Here is a 25,368-nt window from a genome sequence, read left to right as displayed (position 1 = left end):
TGTTACATTGAGAGAACTTGTTATATTTTCTTCATTATTTCTCTGTCTAGCTTGTACTTATTTGAACAATTCTTGAAACTTGGTATTATTTATGAGCACTTCCTGTGAATATCTGTCTCTTTAAGATGAATCGCTTGATGTACTGCATCCAACAACTGTAAGTAGAGTTGGATAGCATGTTAATGCATATTGTTATCTCTAGTTACTTTCATAAAAATAATGTTTTTCTTTTTCAAAAAAAAAACAATAACATAAAATCCTAAAATAAAAATATATTTATGTATTAAATAAAAAATTTAAATAAAACACATCGTGTCGTTTGTAAGCATCTCACACGTGACGTTACATTTTTGCGCTCGCGCTCGCTCGCTCGTTCTCTCTCTCTCTCTCTCTCTCTCTCTCACACACACACACACACACACACACACACACAACATTGCTGAGAGGGAGAAACAGCTCGCGCATCAGCTCTCACAAACTCTTTAAACTTTAAAGGTTTAACCCGCGCGCGCGGAGGAGCGGAGCACTTGACGCCGCCTGGGTGAGTCTTTGTACGGGATTCATTCGCTGCTTTTTCGGTGTTAGACGATTGTTTTCCTCCGGTTTCTATGGACTCTGGTCTCGAGAGCTTTGAGGACTTTGAGCTGCACTTGTTCCTCTGCGGCTGGATCGGTTACAGCAGGTTCACTCCTTCTTTACAAGAAAATACACGTCAGTTTTCCTCTCCACGCGTTTAGTTTCTGCTTTATTCAGTGTTACTTTATGTTTGGTTCAGAAACAACCGAACAAAAGGGAAACGTTCGCTTGTTTAAAGTACAAACGCTCATTGGCTGACAGCGACTCTGCGGTCTTCTCTTTCATTTGAACTGTTTGCATAAGTTCATTCAAACACTGTTAACTAGGTTAACCTGCTTGGGTCGTACCTACTGTTTGATTAGTTGTGTGTGCTTTTTTTTACGTGAATCTGGCATTTTAAGTTCATGTGGAGGTCTGCAGTCAAACTCGCATAAATTATCCCAGACTTTTCATCTGAACAACAAAAGAGTCTTCTAGTTCAAAATGAGAGCACATTTTTGAACAGGCTTTTTTTTCTTTTTGCATTTTCTGCGAGTGATATTTGAGAAGTAGTCAGGTTGTTTAAACTTGGTCAAATCTATGTAAGCATTGCTTAAGTATTTGGTGACAAAATAGACATGAACCTACAGTATGATCAAAATGTAGGTTAAAGTTTTTGTTGCTTTGTTGTTCCATTTAAATGTTAATGTGACATGCATTAAGTAATATAAGTAGTGCAATCTTGCATGCAGTCTCTCGATTAATAATATAGCTTATACTTGCATGTACAATGGTTTTAAAATGTTGTTTAAAATAGAAAATGACAGTGCTGTAAATGCAGAAATGCAGTACTTTACAACACAGTTCATGTGTTTTTGTCTGTTGTTTAAACCGCATGAATCTTCCTCTGTTTTTTTTCTAAACCCGTTTATAGATACACAAGCGATTATTTCGTATCTCAGAGCAAGTGCATGAAGGCTGTCTAAAATAGAGGCAGGTAAAAGTGGCTTGTAAGTGGAAGAATATAGGCTCAGACGTAAATTGTTGGCTGTGAGTAGAGGGTTACCATTAAAAGTCTGTGAGTCCATGACCTCTTGACCCCAGTGCCTCTGAAATGACTGAATTTACTCTTTAAATCAGGACTGCTTGGTGTTTTGCTTTAAATTGTGTTAAAACTGAAATGTTTTTGTGAATCTGTTTAAAATAAACATGATAATGTTATTTAAAATAATAATAATTAAAAAAATCAATATTGCTCAAACAAGTTTTTAAGTTTAGCATAATCACATTAAAAAAGTTAAAGACAAATTGACATGTAATTTAATACAAGTCCGTTTCTGATTATAATCAGCACTAGTCATTGTTGGGCTTAATTTATATTGTCATAGACATTTATATTTCTGATGAATTCCTTTTTATGTAGTATTAAAATTTATTATTACAGTTAAATTTCCGAGAACTTAACAGGATTTTTTGAAAACTAAAAAAAAAAAAAAATGCATTTACTGCAACATTATTAAAATTATTATTATTAGTATTAATAATTAAATATTTGTAATTATTATTATTTACAAATATTATTTTATCATTTAATTGTGAAGTATGTTAGAAAAATGTTGGTTGAGTAAAACTTGTCATCATTTATTAGTAAGTTAAATATCTTAAATAGTCAAATATTTTAGTGAGAGAAAAAATATTGATGGATAGAAAAACTAAATTCTTCATTATAAACCTGCTGTTTTACCATTTTCCATTGATTAATTTACAAATGCATATTATGTGTATTCCCTGTTTTCATGTAATCCTAATGATCTACAGTATCTGATTGGATTATTTGACAGAATGATCTGATAGACTGCAATGTTAAATATGCAAGTAATGAGGTCATGTGACAGCAGTGTAGCATACTACTATTTGAAATGCTTGTATGCTGTTTAACATACTATTTATTTTTAAATAAAATGCTGTGCAGTAATCTAGTATTTTATTCTGGACACAATCTTGATCTCAGTATGTGTTGTAATAATTAGAGCGGATGCCACCACTCGCCTGCCCCCTGATGGGTTCATTGGTGTGAAATTAGTCCCTCAGGACATTTTAAATGAGGAAATGATCTTTTGAATGGGTCATATAGCGTATGTTCTTCTAAACACCGTTCATGTCCATGCACAGCCTAACAATGACCTGCCTTCATGGTCCAATATGACAGAATCACGTAACCCAGATGAGCTGGAGCTGGGTCAGACAGACACCCAATATCCCTGTGAACGAACCCCAGCGGCCCGTCGAAAATCACAACCAGCCTTTCAGAGCAAACCCACCGAGATTCAGACCTGTTTACTCACTTGCATTAAAAGAATAGTTCACCTGAAAGTGACAAAGCTGTATTCAATGATGAATTTAAATGAATGGGATGGGACGGTTTCATCATTATATTTAAACTATGTATCACCATACTTCCACAGTTGATTTATTAGACAAAGAATTGCATACAATTTTTGTATTACAAGTTTTCTCAAATGTTATGTCTAAATCTGCAATTGAGTCATTATCTAGTTCCGTATGCAGTAATATGTACAGTATATATTTATTGCTTGATAATAAAAATCTAATAATAGAAATCTGAACATTGGATAGTTTTTACAAAGATTTTGTATTTCTCTTTTTATCACTCAAATCAGAAAATACTGTCAGCAGCTGTTTTTAAGGAATAAAGTGTTTTATAAAAGATTGATTAATGAACAAACCCTTCAGTAAAAAACTTATATAGAATATAGATGGATAGAAATAAACCTGTAAAATCTGGAGCTCTTGAAACTCATAGCCTACTCAAATTGAAATCTACAGATGCAAAACATAAAGTGCAAAAATAAACTCTTAACAGTGTATTTTAAATGTTTTTTTCCACTAGTCTGAAAGAACACTTTATGAAAAGCCAAATTTGTAAAACTGTCAAATGCATGCAAAAACAATGTTTTTGCATGAAGCATGATCTTGCTTTAAATCAATCAATGCAGCGATTGACCATCTTTCGACTTGAATTGAAGCGATAGCAGGGCTGTCTCATTAGTTTCGACCGCTTTCTGCACGCTAGTGAAATGCAATCTGACCCAAACCCTACATCAATGCCCTAACCGCTGTCTGACCCTGATTTGATCCACATTGTGGATGCAGAAAAAGTCCCGTCCACTGCGTCTAATGTTCCTGCACTTCACAAAAGGGCCCATCTCAAGATTTGGGAGCCAAACACAAGTTGTGCTTTGTGTCCCTCTGCCAGCATCCCTCCGTCTCCCAGAGGAGTGCAGAGAGAAGGATAAGGACAGATAGGAGGACTCCCTTACTCTATTAGCTTTCTGGAGAATAATTACCCCTCTAATCTGACCCATGTGTGTTTTTATGCTTTACAAACTCAATCATTAGTTTTGTGCAATGTATTGAAAGTTGTTGTTGGGAGCAGTGTTGTTTTAGTTTTACTTCTATTGTAGTATTTATTTATTTCATTCTATCTTATTTAGCTTTTATTTCAGCTTTATTTCAAGTAACGAATAAGCAATGACACATTGATTGGTAGCTCTACTGACAGTACTTTAAAACTAGGCAAACAGTCAGTAATGCTTTGCATTGTTTTTACATTTATGTTGCCATCCATATGCATAGCCATATAACAATTTTCCTAAAAGTGTGTTTATATATAGATGACATAGTTAAGTTTGTTGTATTATCTGCAGCTAGTACTGGAAATATTGTATATTACCGTATGCACACTTACCAAAGCAGCATTTATTTGACCAGAAGTACAGGAAAATCTGAATAATTGTGAAATCAAATGTTTTCTTTAATGGGCTTTAATCTGGTGATGGTGAAATGGTCACATACATGTACAGTAGAGTTTCTCTAATGCTTTTGGTTATGTTTCTCCTTCTCTTCTGTCATTTGTAGGCCCACACACATTCTTCTCTTATTCTTCCCTGACCCTTATCTTGAGTTTCCGTGTATTTCTTGGCACGTGAAGACACTGCTGGTAACTGAGGGTCAGAGGTGTGAATCTGCAGTCAGTGTAGTGGAATGCATTCGTTAAAGCCAGAGCGATTTGACACAAACCACCCAGTTTGCTACTTTTTTTTAATTTTTTTGTAATGAGGTTGTGTGCAGTCTCAGGATAAGACTCACGCTTGTGTGGGATAATCATTTTTGAGTTCAGATTCCTGAAACAGGCTCATTCCAGAGGTAATCGATTTATTGGCGGATGGGAAGGACATTCAGGCTGTTTTGAAGCATCTCAAAGCGCTCATTGTGTCGTGTTGACTTGATTTCTCTTGCGTGCCACGTGTTATCAGACACGAGTGTTGTTTTTGACCAGATCAGACTAATACCTGCAAATTCTTTCTTGGGAAACGATTTTGATTATTCCCTGTTTGCATTTAGAGCTTCCAGGGAAATATCTTCTAGTTTTTGTGCACTCTCAAAAGAATAGTTCACCCAAAAATTAACATTTGCTAAACATGTCATTACTCTCAGGCCATCCGAGACGTAGATGAGTTTGTTTCTTCATCAGATTTGGAGAAATGTAGCATTGCATCACTTGCTCACCAACGGATCACCTGCAGTGAATGGGTGCCGTCAGAATGAGAGTCCAAACAGCTGATATAAACAACAACCCACATTTAAAGGGGTCAAACGATGCTGTATTTTGTGTATTTGTTATAATAGATCATGTTGACATGCTTTAATGTTCAAAAACACATTATTTTTCGAATACTGTACATTATTATAGGTCATCCATGCCCCGCCTCTCTAAAATGGCTCATTCTACAAAGTCCCTCCTTCTGACAGCCGCAGTCTGCTCTGATTGGCTAACTGACCCAGTGCATAGTGATTGGCCACCGCAAGCACTCGTTGGAAATATAAAACCCTTTTCATAATTGCGAGCAGCTTCTTTCAAAATAAATGTAAAGACAGTTAATAATGTCCTTTGTTATGTTTTACCATCAGTTCAAACCCGAAAGAAGAACAGAGTGGTGTGACAGACACAGTGATGAAGCTCGTATGTGTTTGCAGAACACAAGCCACAGACGATTAAGACCGCTGACTCCACTGTGTGACTGTCTGTCTCTCACACACACACACACACACAACCGTGACACACAAAACTCCGCATTTGGACAGTCAATAGCAAATGCTAAAACTAATAATGAAACCTACTTCCAGTAGCTGATCCAGAAGCACCAGATTGTTGTAGCAAAGTCAGAATGACCTCCTCTCCTAGGTTCACGAAACAGTCATCCATAAAATGCATTGCTGTTCTGTTGTAAGTAGATTCCTAGATTCCTTTTGCTTTCTCCTAGATACACACACATCTGTAGATGAAAGAGCAGTCAGCACCTTAAATGTGTTTTTTAATAATGTAATTATACTTGTTTGGCTTCAGAAGACTTTGATTATAACTTGAAAATAATAATTATAAAATTGTAAATAATGGTTATTGGAATCTTTTTCTATTTCTGGCTTTTCTACTTCAAAATGTAATATTTAATTCAATGTAGTTTCCGTTTCTTGAATTACTTGCTAGCAATTACTGAACAAAAACGTCCTGTTTTCCATCATATGATTGAAAACTGTCAGGATCTGTATCTTTGCTTGTGTTTTATGAGAATCCTGTGACTATGTCAGTTAGGGGGGTAACAAACGGTTAAACTGTGTGTGTGATGTTGTTAACAGAAAGACACATGGGACCAGTTACACAGTCCACTGTCATTTTAAGTGTTACATTGTAACATCATTCAGCATTCTAAAATGTTGAGTGCAACATTGTTAACCAAAATGTTTTCCAAAGCGTTGCTCTTTTGAAATATCTGCATTTGAAGAGTTTGTTGTAGACTAGTCATAGTCTCACATTCACAACTCAAAGCTTCCCAATCCAATGTCACTTTATTAAACTGTCACAGATTTGCAGCGTTAAACTCCTCCATCAAAAGTCTGACATCTGAGGGCTTGTTTTATTGCAGACCTGATGTCATTTCACTTGTACACTTCCCTTTAAAATCAAAAGAGATTTACAGTCTGTATCCGTTCTTCCAGAAAAGCAGTTTCAGAGAGAGAAGTTAATAATTCAGACCGAGCCAGCAGGTATGAGGAAAGACAGGCAAATAAAGTTTGATAAATGATTGGCGAATAGATGAGACATTTTTAGATGCACTTTTTTTGTGCAAAGACTGTTTGTCATTCTTTGACATTCTTTGACAAACACATGTTTTGTTGTATATTAAAAAGTCTCAATTTTATTAAATCTAGGCATGTCATTATAGAAATTACAAAGAAATGGAAGTATCACATTCAAATAAAATGACTTTGCCGATCCCGCTTCCCTCTCTGCACTGTCCTTTTCCAAATAAAGGCATAAAAAAACTTTTATTGCTTGAATTAAAAGATAATTCTAACATTATCTTCTATAACTCAGCATAGAAAATGAGTATACTCTTATAAGTAATTAAATAGTTTGGTAATAATATTGTGCATATCTAATCAAAACACCACGCTCTGCTAATCTGATTTAGCTCTTCTTTTTTTCTGACTCTATTTAATTGCTAGATCCACACAGAGCAGGTTGTGAGATCAACTCAAGTTTTGCGTTCTGTTCAGGAGTCTGTGTTGTCGTCCCTTGTGTAGTGGTTAAATTTAGGATAGAAATGCGATAAGAGTGGATCAGCTTGAAACCAGAACTCTGCCCAGCCCTGGTTAGAGAGCCGACCGGTCCGTCTCTGTGCACGGAGGATACACCATGACCCTGCAAACTATAGAAACACAGCAAACACTGACCCAGCCCCCTCTGTGCTGCATGTGCATTGATTATATTCTGCTGTCAGCCGTCTCAAGTGTGCACGACCATGCACACACACACACACACACACGTGCATGCATGCAAGCGCACCAGCTGATCTGCCGTTATTGTTTTGCACCTGTCACAGAGGCTTCAAACGGTGTGTGTGAGCATATTATTATCTGACATTCATATTTAATTGTTGCTTTGACTGAGAGTGAACGTTGAGGTTAAACCGTCTTGATTTGAGAGGCGTTTCTGCACGACTGTGACGTTTGGCACATGCTCTTCCCAGAGAGAGAGAGAGAGGAGAGAACGAGAGGGGATGGAGGAGGTGTGAATGTCTTTCTGCAGTTCAGATCTCCACAGCTAGACACAACCATCAACCTTTATGACACAGTAAATTGCAGGTTTACTCTAAATTATACACACGTCTGGATGCAAACAGACATGTATGAGACCAGCAGAGACCAGATTCTTGCTTGGTTTCTTGCATCTTTGTGCTTTTGTGGTCGTCTTCTGTGAGCTTCAGAGCGTCTTTACCAGCACTTGGTGAGTTTCTGTAATGCCTTTTGTTTTGGGAGGTGTTATTGCATGAATATTGTGAATTGAACATATATAGACAGTAGATGAATTGGATGTTTGAATTGGATTGGTTATTTGGTGAGTTTAAGTAGTGTTTCTTGGATGTTTTTGGATGCATATTTCACATTTTAATTACTTAAGCAGTAGATTTGCTGATAACTTGCAAATTTGGGGGCTATTTTAGTTATTTCTTTTAAGGCATTTGGTGAGTTTAAATAATGTTTTTTGGGGATGTTATTGGATGCAAATTGAACATAGTAGATTAATTGCAGACCTGCACATTTGATAGATTTTGTTGAAAGATTGAAGGCATTTGATGAGTTTTAATACTAACATTAAATTTAATTTAATATAATAATGTTTTTGGATGCATTTCGCATATTTCAATAACAAGCAATAGATTAGTTCCACATTTAATAGGTTCTGTTGGTTGTTTTTTTAAGACACTTGGTCAGTTTAAGTAATAATTCGTGTTTTTTGGGGCTCTAATTGGATGCATGTTGCTAATTTAAATAACATACAGACAATAGATCAGTTGAGAACTTTCACATTTTACAGATTCTGTTGATTATTTGACTGTCTTTGATTAGATTTTTAGCGTGTCAAGCATTGCTGTATATATGTCAAGCTTATTATATTTACGTGCATATCCTACACACATGCATGATTCTTCAAATCAAGGACCTTAGTAACTGAAAAGCAAGCACTTGCACAAAAAAACACCAGAAAATATGAAGATCCAGTCTTTTATTGTCTGTGAAATCCTCCTGTCAGACTTAGTAGGATGTAGTTTATTGCGGCTGCAGCACATGTCCTTATGTTTCCTTCAGCTATGTAAACCTCCAGTGTAATCAGTGTTTTCTCCCTTCAGTTAATAGTTTGGGTGTGAGGGTCAAAGTGCACAAGGAGCGTAGATGCAGCATGCATTTGCACTGTGGTTATGGAAAACCCTTAACAAAACCTTTGATTTGAGGAATCAAACCACTGCTCATCTAATAGTCATTCTTATTGTGGCAAACCGCAATAATAATTTCATGGGCAAGCATTCAAGATGCAATCAAATGGATGGATAAAATCAAAATAATATTCTCATTAACTCCTAAAATGTTACTTTAAGGAGGTTAAATGTTTTATAAATGTTTTTTTTAGATGGAGTTTATGCACATAAGTGTTTGCAAATTGCCTTTTTGAAGAAACCTTGGTTGCAACCTTTTCCCAATGGAATTTAAACTCAAGTTTTAGACGTGGATAATATAATGGCGCCTGGTAAATGAATACTTTTGTGATTCATATGGGATGTATTGGGAGAATTTGATTATGGTTTGTGTTTTCTGTCTGCTTGCAGATTTATATCCCAGTTGAAGCACCTCAGGTTCTTGGAAGGGTTGAGGAATTTCATACCCTCATTGGAAACTTTTGGAAATATAACAATTGGGTCGTCGGCCATATTGTGGAAACCCACAGAACTGGAACGTTTGCGTGTTGTGAATGTTCCATTCCGAGCGTATCCTCATTCCTGGAGCAGTGTATTGAAGGAAAAAGAAGCATTTAACATTTAGAGGCTCGTTGCATTCTGGGAGAGCCCTGCAGGGATCAATGAACGTTTGGGTAATTAGCTGCCATTCCTCTGAGGTGAGGAGGACTCTGCGTCTGTATGGAAATCCAGGATTGTTTCCAATCCAGTGGTTCAAAGCAGAGATGTTTGTTTGACACATGCAAATGAGCTTTAATGCCGCTATGCATAAATGTCAAAATGTCTCAATTAACCCCTGATGGTTATTCTTTGTACCTGTATGTTAAACCATGACTTGATGTGATTTATGACGTGATATGTAGCATCATGTGTGGTTGTGTTGTTGGTTTCTGAGTGCAGACAGGCATAAACCCTAATGAGGAGAAGTGGGCCAGACGCCTGCTATACGTTTGTCTCCCAGAGGACTTCAGCGATGTCTCAGACTCGAGCCTCGAGGCGATCTAGAGACAAAACCACATCAAAACACTGAGATGTGTCCTCTAGAGCCGCCAAGAACCGATTAAAAACCAATTAGACAAAGTGATGCAATTAATTAGTGGCTTTTTAATTAGTGGTATCTGTTACTTCACTAAGTGATCAGACTTCAGATTTTTCATATGTAGGGTAATAAAATCACACAAACGATCTTCAGAATATATGCACTACTTTTTATTCATTTAAAGAAATCAATATTTTATTTTCAGCAAGGATGCATTAAATTGATCTAAAGTGACATTAAAGACATTTATAATATGACAGAAGATGTCTATTTCAAATATAAACTGCTCTTTTGAACTTTCTACTCATTCAAGAATCCTGAAAAATAAAATGCATCACAGTTTCCAAAAAATCAGTAATCAGAAATGTTTCTTGAGAGGGATCATGTGACACTGAAGAATTTAAAAGTAATGTTGCTGAAAATTCACAGTATTCATTTAGATTTAAAAATATATTCACATAGAAAATAGTTATTTAAATAGTAATAATAATTTCAATTCTTTATACTCTATTTTTAATCAAATAAATGAAGAGACCTTTTAAATGTTAGTGTACTGATCTAGTTTCTTCCTGTGCCTGGTGTGATTGGTCCATTTCATTGGCTTGATGTTGATATACTGAATAATTAATGAAGCTGACAGCATGCTGTAGTTTTAATCTGTTTTTGTCAAATCATCCTGTTGCGCTCATATCTGTTCCAATATAATGATATAAGGTGGAAAAAACGCATATAAGCCTTGTAAGATACCGCTCCCTTTTTAGCACCACTGATTTATAAAAAAAAAAAATTCTGTTCTGTTTCTTTGCATTGAAGGTGTCTATTAATCTATATTTCACTAATGAAGTGCTTGTGCCGTTGTGTTGGTGAATGTGTTTAATATTCCTGTCGCTAATGAGATCAGATTCTCCTGTTCTCTCTGGATTCCTGAACGTGTTCTATTCGTTCTCCGGGGTTCCGCTGTCACCATGGCGACGGAATCCCCCTCCAAGCTGGCGGAAGCCCCTCTGTTCTCCAGCTGAGGCTAATTGAGAGCGAATCAGTCGTGGTTGTGTGTATCGGCTCGGTGTCGCTCGCTCCGAGCGCCTTTTGTTAGAAGAACAGCTGGGGAACTCATAACAGTTCTAAATCTATTCTATTTCAAATTTACCATGATAATCACAATATCTACCATGATACAATGTTGATTGTTATTGCTAGAAATAGCTTTGTACTTGTAAATATTGGTATACACAAGGATCTGTTTAACTAGATTTCTCAGTGTTACTGCTTTTTAGTATAAAGGCTATTATATTTAATAAAAGTAGGTTAGTATTGATGAACACAATGTTACTTTTCACTGGCAATATTTAAGCCATATAGTTTTAATAGTTGGCTGTGTTGATGCGAGTTGAATTAAGTCAGATTTGAATCGCTCATGGACGACTTGCAGAATCGAGACTTGGATTTGATTTGTTCTTTGTCGTTCTTTGTCTGTGTCTGGTTAAACCAGTTTGAATCGTTCTTGTGAGCTGGTCACTCTTTGGGAGTCGTGCTAGTTTTTCTCTTGTACCTAAGTCCAGTTGAATTGCTCTTTGGGAGTAAGTTTGATTCACTCCTGATAATCTGATTTGGATCGCTGTTTGGGATTTGGATTGAACTACTCTTTGGTAGTAGGGTTGAATTGCCCTTTGGGAGTCATGTTGAGTCACGCTTTGGGATTCGGGTTTAATTTCTCATGTGAGTCATATTTAATTGCTTTCTTGAGTCGGGTTGAATCACTCTTTAGGATTCAGATTTGAACCTGTAGAGCCAAATGAGTTAGCAAAGCCAACTGAATCACTCTGAATGTTGATGCACTGAATCATTTAAAGTGGATGAAATACACTCAGACTATAGATCTAGTTTTCTACAATGCAGTGCACTGAACTTGACCTTCTGTTTCAAATGAGATGAATTAACCAGAAATAACCAGAAGACTCATTATCTGATCAGCCTGCCAAAAATTGAGACCCAAATGCCATTTAAATAACAAAATAACCGTGTTTCTAAGATAACTAGACATGACATGCTACTGTTTGAAAGAGTTGCAAACTGTTTTATGTGCAATAGCATGCGGTGTGACATGCATACTGTGCAGTATCAGGATGTTAGGATTGTATTCTGAGCCTTAGTGTGTACAAGTACATATATATCCCCCTCCTAACGTGAAAGTCCTTGTGTCCTCTCCACAGATCCGATCTTCAGCTGCCTGAGACGTGAACCCCAGAAAGACTCTTAATGAATCGGTATTCGTCCCTCGATGCCATGGCGTTCAAGTGAGTAGATGTTTTCAGCATCTGTATGTTGAATGCGTCCTCTGTCGTCCTGCTGTTTCTCCTGTATGATCTCAGTCACTATCATCAGGTTAGCAGGGATGCATGTTTACTTCTTCAGGCTAATGCATGGAAAGTGTTGGCATATAAAGGGTCTATTCTCTTGGCAGAGTCAAGTTTTCTGACGCTTAATGCTTGTTGGCTGCTCACTTGTTTTTCTGTTTGGCCTAAATTCCTGTTTTCGTTCTTTATTTCCCTTTTTCTCTTTCTTTCCTGCTTGCCTTTGCCAGTTAGAAGACAATAAGGAATGGAAAATATGACTGTCTTCAGAAGATGTTGGTTAGATGAGGATATTTTGAAAGAGTTTGACACACAAATAGAGCCTTTTTGACAATGCACTGTAGTCTATGGGCTGAAATGCTCTCTATGCAAGCATTGGTGCATTCTGAAATGTTTTGGAACCACAATTCATAATGGAGTGCAAGTGGTATTGGAAAAATATTTATTATTCATTTAATAATATTTAAATATTCTGGGATGCAGAATTTTTCATTTACATTTTTATTTTCATTTTTTGCACACAGGAATTTTCAACTGTTTAGTTAAATAGTTATATTTAATTAATAATTATAGAATAATTTGTGTTTGGGGGGGGGGGGCAGTTACATCTGCATAGAAAATAAAAAAAAATATTTAAAGCCAAAATATTAAAAAACTTACCATACTTTTAGCCATTTAATTTTTTTATGATGATAGTTTTATTGTGAGTTTTGTAAAAACTATATATATATATATATATATATATATATATATATATACTATATATATAACTATATATATTTAACAAATATTGTGAATTTGTAAAATGTTTTTTTTTCTGTTTTATTTAAATTTTAGTTCAAAGTTAGTTTTTAAGTTAATTTGGTCATTTCAAGTCATGTTTTAAAATGTTTATATATATTATTATATATATATATTTATATGCTTATGTTTTTTTTATCAGATAAAACCAGTGAAATAAGCCATGCTTTTCAGGGTTGAGCAAATTAATTTTGAATCTTTAAAATAAGATGCTGAACCACTATCATGAGCTGCTCATGTGTAAATGAACACAATGCTGCACTTCGCTGAAACATGCAACATATATATGTATTTAATTAAAATGTAGCCTTTGATTGATTGCATGAAGCCATATCATGGCATTGTTTTTCTTCTGATAAATCATGGATCAAGTGTCAACGTCTGCATAGAATTGGCATAAGATTTTTCTTCATGCTCTGCAGAATTCTAATAGTCCTGCGGGTTGCTTTTATTTTATTTATTTTTTATGCAAAGGCATTGGAAAACTTTGACTGATTTAAATAATCAAGCAAACTGATGAATATTTAATATCCATGCAAGTAATGTGATGCATCAATTTGATTTGGAGCAAAGTGCTTCTCAAACATGCTGATGTTAGTGTCTCTCTAGTGCAGAATGGCTCTTGATGTCAGACTTTCACAAATGAAGTTGTCTGTCACGCTGACGTCTCTGTTAGTGATTGAAGGCTGTCAGCCGTCTCACATGTACACAGACTACCGCTTCCATTCTGTGGAGAGTGTTGCATCAGCTCTTGGAAATTTAGACGGATTGCTGAAACTGTCATCATTTAATGCATTTTCCCTGGTTTTTAGATGAACAAGCGAATAGTTCATAGCCATTATTTTCTAACAGTGTCAGCAGTCCTGAATCAGAGCTTGCTGTCTGTTTGAGATGGTGTTTCAGATTGCATGAAAGATCTTGAGCATTTGTCTCATAGAAACTAGATCTATAGTTGGGAGAATTGCATTTTGTATTCAATTATGTACAGTATATTATGCTATATTGTGTATGTAGTCATGACTTGTGACTGAAAGGCATGAAGTACAACATGCAGTGAACTATATTGACAATACAACACAATCTCATTTCTCAATTTACAGCAAAAGCTTCCATTAAAATGGTACATTATCATTGTCTTATTATTGAATAATATTATTTATAATTAATCTTATTGGATTACATCTGGGGTAAATTCCAGTGTTGTATTAGTATTAGTGAGATACTGTATTAATTTTATTTATTAACCCCTTACTAGTAACCCCCCTTTTTTGGCATGGAGACCGAAATTACATACCCAAAATAAAAAGGTTTCTGCTCATGATTCTTTCTCACTAGATACATAACCAACCTTTATTCACAAAGCTGACACTTTAAAGTTTACTGTTCAGGAATCAGAATCACTCAGACTGTTATGATAATAGAGATATATAAGCTCAAACATAAAAACAAAAATAAAAATATTAAAAACATATGTTTTAAATGTATTTAAAAAAAATGTTGATGTAGGAAATGAGTTTGAAAACACAGTGTAGCTAAGGCCACAAGTCTTCCAAGACTTCATAAAAAATTTCATAATCTAATCTGTAAAACTGTGAATTTTATGAAATATTTTCTAAGGCAATGTCATGTGTGTTTTTAGAGAAGGCTCATCAGATTGATTTATGGCCCTTGTCATCTCTGTAAGATCTCACATGTAAACTCTCCTGTGCTCTTTGTGTATGTTTCACTGTTGAAAACTGCCCGAATCATGATTGTATTGTTCTCACCAAGAGGTTCTTTCACACCTCCGCCAAGTATGACACATTATCCGCATTATTCTTTTATCATTATTCTTTTGTTTTTATTCCACCTTTATTAGCCTTGATTGTGGTTTTTCAGGCTTAACAAAGCAGCGATCTCACTTCAGTCTCTCTTTGCATTTAGCCCTTATTTATCAAAAGTCTTACTATAAAAATACAACAAAACATTTTCTTACGACCTTACGTGAATTATTGAGACAAAAATGCATTATGAAGAAGAAAAGCACCTGCTATTAGAAGCATTGGTGCTAACGTTAGCATCAAGCTACATCTGACAATTTATGAAATTATTAATACACTTTTACTCAAAACTCACTTTAAACCCCGATCGAGTGTTTATAATAACTTCCTTTAGCGATCAGGGGTGGAATTTGGTCGTTTACTGTTGTAAAAATATGTTATTTGTAGCCTTTTTCATCGCTGCACAAGTTAGCATTTCCGATGTACATTTTCGATTTTTTTTATAAAAACGCCCCAGATCTCAAGAAATTCTCATACCAAGCTTTACTATCGTAATCGCGGGTTTATTATTCGGATATTTTGTGTGTACAGAGGTGTTTCAGTGTTGTTTTGGCCAGATAACTACCAGGAAGTGTGCAGGAAGCATGTGACACGATGGGGCGGTGTCCAGATATTACACTCTCAGATTGACGTTTGAAAGACCCAATCAGAGTCTGAGTCACACACCGCACAAGCTGTGACTACTGCACGCACACACAGATCGCTGGGAGAGGCTGTTTATCATCTGATCGCGTAAATCCGTGGAAAATGAATAGAAATGACGATTCTGTCTGAAGAAATATGAAGTAAACATCAGTAAATATATCCATATATCTCCGCAGATATGCATCTTTGGTCTGTAAATCCTTATTGACGCTGTTCAGTGAGTCTATGTGAACACAAATAAACCGCTCTTGACGTGACTGAATATGAGTGAGTGGTGAATTTCTATTCAAAATGTGGCATAATACGGATTTATTATTTTGCACTCCTGACATAAATCACTAAATATCTGTCACTGCAACAATGTTTTATCAAAATATTGGTCAAATATCGAAGCTTGAGTCTTTAAACTTTCCATTGATGCACAGTTTGTTCAGATGAAGTAAGACAGTGATGTTTAATGTGCTGTGAAAGTGAAACAATAATAAACTGGGGCCGTCAGCGATGTTTGCACTCAAAGGGGTTAATATTTTGAATATTCACTCTTTGTGAATTTTTGAATGGGTTTTGTTTCACAATCCTCTCCAGGGTGCAGTTATCTCTATTGCTTGTACACTTGTTTCTACCACATCTTTTCCTTCCCTTCTCCTCTCTATTAATGTGCTTGGACACAGAGCTCTGTGAACAGCCAGCCTCTTTTGCAATGATCTTTTGTGTCTTGGCTTCCTTGTGTAAGGTGTCAATGGTCGTCTTTTGGACAACTGTCTAGTCAGCAGTCTTGCCCATGATTGTGTATCCTACAGAACTAGACTGAGAGATCATTTAAAGGCATTTCAGGTGTTTTGAGGTAATTAACTGATTAGAGTGTGGCACCAGGTGTCGTCAGTATTGAACCTTTTCACAATATTCTAATTTTCTGAGATCCTGAATTTGGGATTTTCCTTATTTGTCAGTTATAATCATCAAAATTAAAAGAAATAGACATTTTAAATATATCAGTCTGTGTGTAATGAATGAATATAATATACAAGTTTCACTTGTTTTATGGAATTAGTGAAATAAATCAACTTTTTGATGATATTCTAATTATATGACCAGCATCTGTGTATTCATAGAATAGTATTAACAAATATTAATATTAAAAAACTTAACAATATCGTATTAATATTAATTATTAGTAATATTATTCATTATCATATTATTGGCATTATTATTGAGTATTTTTAAGAACTAAAATAATATTTAACCGTATTTATTATTATATTATTTCTTAAATGTGGTATTATTTTAAAAACTTTACAATGAAAAGAGTTGAGATGTCAAGTTTGATCATTCTTTCCTCAGATACTTCTGAAAGCTTCAAACTTGTTGAGGAGTTGTTGAAAAAGATCAAAGGTAACCTAGCAACTGGCGCGGGCATCTGATTTGAGGCCCCCGATCCAGCCGTCCTTTGTATCGCCTGCACTCGTGGGTTTTTATCAGCACAGTTGTCTGTGTGGAGGAATGATAAATGTGCTGCTAAAAAGACGTGAAGAAAACACAGAGTACGAGAATGAGAGATGCTCGCTGTCATCGGATCTGAAACAAAGACGCTCTACACAAAACTACTTGAGATTCATGTCTGTCTGAATGTCTGTCTCTCTCTCTCTCTCTCTCTCTCTCTCTCTCTCTCTCTCTCTCTCTCTCGTTTCTGAGTCAATATTGACAGAGATTTATTGAGAGGACAGTCATTTTCTTTTTAGTTTAAGACAGTTCAGTTATTGAATGTAAATTGTAAACAAAGGAGGATAAAAAGATTAAATTAATAAAAATGTAAATGAATAAATATGTCATGAATAAAATGTAATCACATTGTGGGAAAAAATGAACCAATGAAAGGGAGCATCTCATTCTCGTACTCTGTAAAAAATGAATCATTATTAATTGAATGCAAGATTAAATGAAAAACTAGTGTCACAAATAAACAAATATCTCAAAAAATAGAATATCTTGAAGATAACATAAATATTTAAAATTACAATGATTTAGTCATTACAAGCCTTTGTGCTCAAAGATCATGATTCTTCAGTGTTTTCCAGAAGAGAATTAACTGCTGATATTTCTACAAATACTAGTTGTTTACTATACAAAATCATGGTAAGAGGTCAAGGGTTGATGAGTTCAGATGGTCTTCTCTTTGTAGACTCAGTGCTGTTTGAACGTGTTGTTTTGTGATGGATCATATGGTTTTTTTATGTGTATTTCTGTCTGTAAATCCAGTTTTGGCTTCTTGTTCACGGTAAACAGAAATCCCATCACTCTCAGGACAAACCCTTGTAATCCCCTTCACACTGTAGCCCTGCAGCTGCAAATTAAAAGCTTAAAAGTGTTTTTGTTTTCTGGAAATATGGTTGGTTTTTTTGGAGCAAAAGGTTTTTTGAGAGCTTCATTTCAAGATCATGTGACCTTGATTTAGGCGTAGGTCAAAGGTCAAGCTCCTTTGAGCCGTAACATCTCTGATTCAGTCCAATCAAACGGGAAGCAGCTGCGATGTCAGACTGAATAATTTGGAGATATCAATTGTTTTCTGAAGTCTAAAGGAAATCTGGAGTTGCTCGAGAGGGAAATAATAAATGTAATTTGTTGCTTTGTTGAATCACTCCTTCCTCTGTGGAACAACAAAAGGATGCTTTAGACAGATCGTTCATGCTGCTTTTATCCGCGTAATGAAAATTAATGGGGACTTTGGCTGACGTTTAGCTTTAAAAATGACCGAAAAGAGTAGTTTGCATGACTTGCCTCAGTGTCACATGATCACTTTATGTGAGAAGCAGAGTGAAATTTAAGTTGCTCACTGAAATCTGCGCCAAAAAACAGTTGGTTGTTCTTGTTTGTAGGGCTGCACAATTTAGCCTTTAGCTTGTGATTTAATAATAATAATATTCAATATAATTATTATGTTTAAAATAATTTAATTTGTGTAGTACAGTAAAATGTAGCTCAAAGTGTTTTTCAGGCTGGTATATGAAAAATACAGAAAAATAGTAATAAAAACATTGGAAAACAATTATATATTTTTTTTTATTAAATAAGAAATTCACATGGTAATAATGCACTGTAAAATATAATAATTAATAACAATATAATGATTATAATTCTAAAGTGCATTAAATAAATAATTATAATAAAATGCAAAATGAAGCTTATGAAAAGTAAGAAAGTAAGAAATAAGAAAATTAAATATATTTTTTAAATTAATTCATATTTCAATATTTCACTGTAAAATATTGATTATTAAATAACCATATAATCATTATAATTGTAGTACAGCTGTAAAATTACAATACATTTTTAAATGTTGAACCATCAAGTTTTGATTTGTGGAAAATGCTTGATGGAAAATTTGATTTATATATATATATTTTTTGCTGCAAATGTAATAAACACACCAAGCCATTTGGTAATTTGGTTTGCTTTTGAGTAATTGTGCAACTCTACCCTCAACTATATCCCTGAAATTGTTTATGGCATGATAATGACCAGGTTTGATGTCAGTGGACAAGAAATATTAGAATGCTGTGAATTAAATCAAGTGGAAACTTTGAGATTTATGCTGGATGGAAGTTTTTTAGCAGAAATATTAACTTCAAACCGAAGGAGGTCTTCAAATGAGGGTGAGAACATGACCAAACTGTTCAGTCTTTTTTTTCATGGACGAGGAAACTCAAGTTGATTAATAACTCCTCTCTCTCTCCTCTAAGAGTTAACAATATCAACTAATATAACAATATCATGCTCTTGTTTTGCATTGCCACAGTCATCTTCTCATCAATCACACACTTTTGTTTTCCGATCTGCTCGCTAACAATCAAATAGTCGTCTCCGTGTTGAATAATAGCACTCCTCCATTATGAAGAGGGCGGCCCGTGACATCTTCACTTCCTCCGGCTCTGTTTAAGCGTGAATGACGGCTCTATTGCAGGATGTTGTGTGACGCGGTGCTCGACCATTTCCTCTCGATATAAAGAAACGTGACCTTTGACTCGTAGCTCATCAGTTTTAGTCCGTTGTCAGTGATCTGACAGGAAGTCCCGACACCTGCCACAGCGGGACGAGAAACACCAGAAGAAGGACGCTCTGAATGTCATTCATAAAAAGCAGATGTAGAAATATTTTTTAAAAAAGTTGGATTTTACATTTACATTTAATCATTTAGCAGACACTTTTATCCAAAGCAACTTACAAATGAGAACAACAGAAGCAGAAAAAATGAGTCTTTGGATGTTTCTTGAAAATGAGTAAAGACTCAGCTGTACGAATTGAGTTTGGTAGGTCATTCCACCATAGCCAGTGTAACCTGATGAGGAGAGGAGTAACGTGAGCTTTTTTTTGGCTCATTGAAGACAACCCCTAGCTGCTGCATTCTGGATCATTTGCAGAGGCTTGACAGTACATGCACAAAGGCCCGCCAGGAGAGCATTACAATAGTCTAGTCTGGAGAGAACAAGAGCTTGGACAAGAAGCTGGGTTGCTTGCTCTGACAGGAAGGGTCTAATCTTCCTAATGTTGTGTAAGGAAAACCTGCAGGACCGGGTCATTGTAGCAATGTGGTCTGTGAAGCTTAACTGAAGATCCATCACAACTCCTAGGTTTCTGGCTGTCCTCGAAGGAGTAATGGTTGATGAACCCAGCTGTATAGAGAAGTTGTGATGAAGCAATGAGTTAGCTGGAATCACCAGTAGTTCAGTCTTTGTAAGGTTAAGCTGAAGGTGATGGTCATTCATCCAGCTAGAAATGTCGCTCAGACAGGCTGAAATGCGAGCAGCTACCGTCGGGTCATCTGGCTGGAATGAGAAGTAGAGTTGGGTGTCATCAGCGTAGCAGTGATAAGAAAAGCCATGCTTCTGAATGACAGATCCTAATGATGTCATTTAGATGGAGAAGAGAAGTGGTCCAAGTACTGAGCCTTGAGGAACCCCAGTAGCAAGGTGGTGTGACTTAGAAACATCACCCCTCCAAGACACACTGAAGGATCTGTCAGAGAGGTAGGACTTAACCCACAGGAGTGCTGTTCCAGAGATGCCCATCTTTCTGAGGGTGGACAGGAGAATCTGGTAATTAATGGTGTCAAAAGCAGCAGACAGGTCCAGTAAGATGAGTACAGAGGATTTTGAAGCTGCTCTTGCTAGTGGCAGGGCTTCAGTAACTGAGAGCAGAGCAGTCTCAGTTGAGTGGCCACTTTTGAAGCCAGATCGGTTGCTGTCCAGGAGGTTGTTCTGTACAAGGAACATAGAAAGCTGGTTGAACACAGCTCGCTCAAGTGTCTTTGCAATGAATGGAAGAAGGGATTTTCTGTAGTCTGTAGTTTTCAAGAAGTGCAAGATTTAGAGATGGTTTCTTGAGCAGTGGGCTTACCCGAGCCAGGATTGGATCAAGTGGACAAGTAGTAGGATGATTGGACAGGAGAAGTTTGGAGACATCCAATTTTAATGGATTTAATTGTTTCAAGTCGTTATAATTTGAATTGTTACTATTATCTTTCTTTCTATTTATAAAGCACTTTCGCGCAACTACTGGTGGATCCAAAGTGCTGTACAATACAGCTAAAATAAATCAAATAAGAAACCACAAAACATCAAAACACATTATAACAATGCAATTGACATGGCTAGATAAAAGCTATTGACAAAATGTTTTTTTAAGTAGATATTTAAATACTTGCAAAGAGGGCACAGCTGTTTTAAAAGCTTGTAATTTGTTTCATTGACTAAATCCAGCAACAGCGAAGGCACAGTGAAGGCTGTCTCTCTACATTTCTCAAATTTCCTATGCTTTTCTGTGTCAGCCGTGCCACAAGGATGCTCTGTTTTCTTTCATATCAAAGTATAAATACAAACAGAAACAACGCATTGTTGTGGATAAGCTGTTTGAGTGATGTGGAGAGACACAGAGGAGACAAAGGAATTGTTGAATAAAGGCGTTATTTTAGTTTTATTCGCATACAAAAAGTTGTCGCTTCATAATGTTGCGCTTGAACCACTGTTGGCAGATGGACTATTGTGACAATGCTTTTGATAATTTCTGGACCTTGACTGTGTAACTTGCTTGGCAGTCTATGGGACAGTTACAAGTCTCCCGGTTTTATCCAAAATATCTTCAATTGTGTTCCGAAGACGAACAAAGCTTTTACAGGTTTGGAGCTAGATAGGGGCAAGTGATTAATGACAAACATCCCTTTGATATATCTCAATTGATATAATGATAAACAGTAGTATTTAACTGAAGATTCACTTGTTACAAAAATTTTAAAACCTTTCAAGTGAATTGATTATTTGAAACTTTTTTGTGTGTGTGAAAAAAACCGAAACAAACAAATTTACTAGAAACTAAATTTGTCAGTCCTACATGCCACATACTAGGAAAGTGTTTTTGATGACTTCATTATGACGGTATATAAACCATGATGTAAATTTTTTTTGCATTATACTGCACCTTGTTGGAAGAAGTACCTTTTTAGTAGCTCTGATGCTCTGCTAATGAGGTCTGAGTTCATTACACCTAAATATCAACACTCATATCTAAACCACATTTTCCGAAAACAAGTTTCTCAGGTAGTTGTGTTCCTCTACTGACCCATTGATCCATCTGAGGTTAATGCTGATATATGCGACTCTTCTCAGACCAAACAGACAGACGTTTGTAAGGATGCATCACTCAAATGGAGCGCTGAATCAAATTTAGACTGACATCAGGAAGAAGTTAGCATGCAGCATAATGGGTAATTGGGAAGGGGCCTGTGTGTTTGTGTGCGCTGGCATTACGTCCGCATGACTTGCTGTGATTGTCTCTGGCTGGTTTATTCACCCCTCGACTCAGTCCTGTTAACGACGCTTGAACGCTTTCTCTTTGACCTACATTAAAGTGTGTTGCTGATTGTTTCTTCTGCAAAGGGTAACGATTTTGTTGATATTAACCAGAACCAGAACTAATCAAGAACATAGGAGCAACTTGTTGGTTTTCTGCTTGTTAGTTTGATTTTTGAAGCACATAGAAGTTTGTTAAAGACTAGTCTATGTCTGTGGTGGTTTATCTGGTTACTAAAAGCGCATGGAGAAGGAAACTTACCACACATCAGAAGTAAATATAGACAATTGAGCCTATTCCCAATAAAGATTGACCGATAATCGGTTTTAATGATATTTACTTTTGTTTGTAGAACTGCAAAATGTAGTGGAAAAGTTTTTAAATAATAATAATAATAACAGTAATGAATAATAATAATAATAATAATAATAACAATAATCATAATTTATACGTACGACAACAACAATAATATTTTTTATAATAATTTTATTTGTATAGCACCTTTTATACACAAAATGCTACTCAATGTGCTTCACAGGGTGCCATATGAAATATGAAAAAATAGTAATAAGATAATTTAAGTGACTGAAGTGAAAAATAAGAAAATATTTTATAATATTAATACAATTTAAATACATATAATAATAATAATAATAATAATAATAATAATAGTAATTATCATTATTATTGTTAATTGTAATTAGTTATAGTATTTTATGGTATAATTATATTAATACTAAATTGTTTAGTGTAAATATCTGTAAAACCGGTTATCGATCAGTCTCTATTGGGAATAAATTGAATTGTCCATTTATTGCTGCTGATGATTATTATTATTATAATATTTTATTTAATTGTATAAGAAGAACTAAATTGCTTGTGGTACATTATCGGTCAAAACCGATTAATGGTTTCTCCATCGATGTGCTTTTAGCAACCAGATAAACCACAGATATTGAAACAGTTTTCTTAATCCGATATCGGTTTTATAATATCAAACCGATAAACACCATATCTAAAGTGACCAACTAAAACTTACTCTTTGGTTTGCATCCAGTACTTTAAACTGTAGTTAAAAATGAATTTTTACATATGTTAAAAGTTTATAAACTCCCTTGTTGTTTATTTACTTTTATGTTCTTGATTTGAAAATATTTGACTTATTATTTTATTTTATTTTTTGCTTGTTATTATATTTGCTAATGCTTGCTATTGTAAAAACACATGCTATGTTTTAGTGTTGTGATATGAAAATGAAGTTAAATGCAAACAGTGGTAAAACATTAAATAAATATGGGTTGTCTGACAAATAATTAATTGCCGTTATAAAAAACAATATCGGTTTAAATGCGTAAATGGCTCTTTTATATTGTAAGTGTTTTACAGTCAGAAACATCATCTAGTCAATGAAGCATGACGTTTCTGCACTTAGTATTTGCATGCTTGCATGAATGATGCTTTTGTATTTGAGACGTTCTGTTCATGAGCAGCAGGTTGTGTGCTGAAGGAAATTGCTGCAGTTTATCAAATCTAAATGTAAATGAATGTGTAAAGCTACTGAGCCAAACTTCCTGTGCCTTTAAGCGAATGGAAGTGAATCATGACCTGTTTCTGAGGACGGTATCATGACATGTGCATTTGCAGACCCATGATGTTACAGTACTATGGTACTGTTTTTTTAGACTGTAATTTTATTAATGTGTTTTATTAATGTGTTGTTTATTAATGTTACTGCTATCTGATCTTGATCTGATCTTGCATCTATCCAGATATCTGTTCTTACATCTCTATCTCTATGATTGCTTTGCTTCAAATTTGACACATTATATCCTCTGTTGATTGTGTGAACAGTTCAAAACACACTTTTAAGTCCACTTGAGTGTTTTATGACTCTTAAGATGTTGCTAAAGCCGCGTTTCCACCGCAGGAACTTTACCCAGGAACTAGGGACTTGGTCCGGTACTTGGTGTGTTTCCACCGCAGGAACCAGGAACTAAATAAAAGTTCCGGTAAAAAAATGCCCCCCAGAAAGTCCCTGCTGGCGAGGTGGTACTTTTTTAAAGTTCCGGAACTTTCGGGGGCGGGACTTTGGCGCTAAACATGCTGATTGGTTGAGTTCACGCAGCATTGGTTGAGTTCAACCATATAATTCAGCTAATCCAGCTAATTCAGGTGCGGGGTAAATCTAACAGGTTTTCTTTGGTCTGTATTCAATTTATCTATATGTTAAAATGAAAATAAAAAAGGCAAATTTATATAATATTTCGTTTCATTGTAATGGCTGTATATAACGTTACACTTATCCCTGAACTACATTTCTGCAGCTGTTATTATGTTTAAATGAAAATGAAAGGAGGCAGTGGTATTTTATATCCTATTTCGTTTTATTGTAAATATACTGAGGGGAAAATAACAGTAGCCAAAGCGATCTGAGTTCACGCAGCATTGGTTGAGTTCAACCACCATTTATTCGGATAATTTTCAAATATTACTGTTATTGTGTCATGAAATGTAATTTTAAAAGTATTTCAGGCGAGAATGTAGTTGTTTAAAACTCAAATCTATGGTTTATTTATAAAGACAGCGCCTATTTAAAAATGTGTTTCGCCGATCTCTGCGATGGTGAGCTCCACTCAATCAGCGGGAGCTCAGTCCTCATGTATCCGCAGAGAGCAGCCTCTCCTGGGATAGATCTTCTGATATGTGCCGCTGGCTCTGATGTGTCTTTAGTGGTTAAACATAAAATATAATTCAGCTGCGGGGTAAATCTAACAGGTTTCTTTGGTCTGTATTCAATTTATCTATATGTTAAAATGAAAATAAAAAAGGCAAATTTATATAATATTTCGTTTCATTGTAATGGCTGCATATACACATATCTCTGAACTAAGTACATTTCTGCAGTTGTTATTATGCTTAAATGAAAACGAAAGGAGGCAGTG

The 25,368-nt window shown here is 35.5% G+C and overlaps 1 protein-coding gene across 9 annotated transcripts in view; it reads left to right on the top strand.

The window, feature by feature from the left end:
• The first annotated feature begins 409 nt into the window (after positions 1 to 409).
• The window catches only part of LOC113038994 (semaphorin-4D-like), a 56,306-nt gene continuing 31,347 nt past the window's right edge, over positions 410 to 25,368 (top strand). For 5 of the 9 annotated variants that reach the window (XR_003274840.1, XM_026196840.1, XM_026196839.1 and 2 more), the window contains exons 1-2: positions 410 to 541; positions 12,180 to 12,263. Coding sequence is in view for 6 of the 9 variants with exons in the window: in XM_026196840.1 (XP_026052625.1) it covers positions 12,226 to 12,263 (38 nt within the window). In the remaining 3 variants the exon portion in view is untranslated. Of the gene's footprint in view, positions 542 to 667; positions 683 to 7,637; positions 7,925 to 9,302; positions 9,590 to 12,179; positions 12,264 to 25,368 lie in introns of those variants that run through there. The other 4 variants (XM_026196835.1, XM_026196836.1, XM_026196834.1 and 1 more) reach the window with 4 other exon arrangements.

The sequence above is a fragment of the Carassius auratus genome, chromosome 21 (genome assembly GCF_003368295.1).
Source record: "Carassius auratus strain Wakin chromosome 21, ASM336829v1, whole genome shotgun sequence".
NCBI classification, from domain to species: domain Eukaryota; kingdom Metazoa; phylum Chordata; class Actinopteri; order Cypriniformes; family Cyprinidae; genus Carassius; species Carassius auratus.
This window is presented reverse-complemented; position numbering and strand designations above follow the sequence as displayed.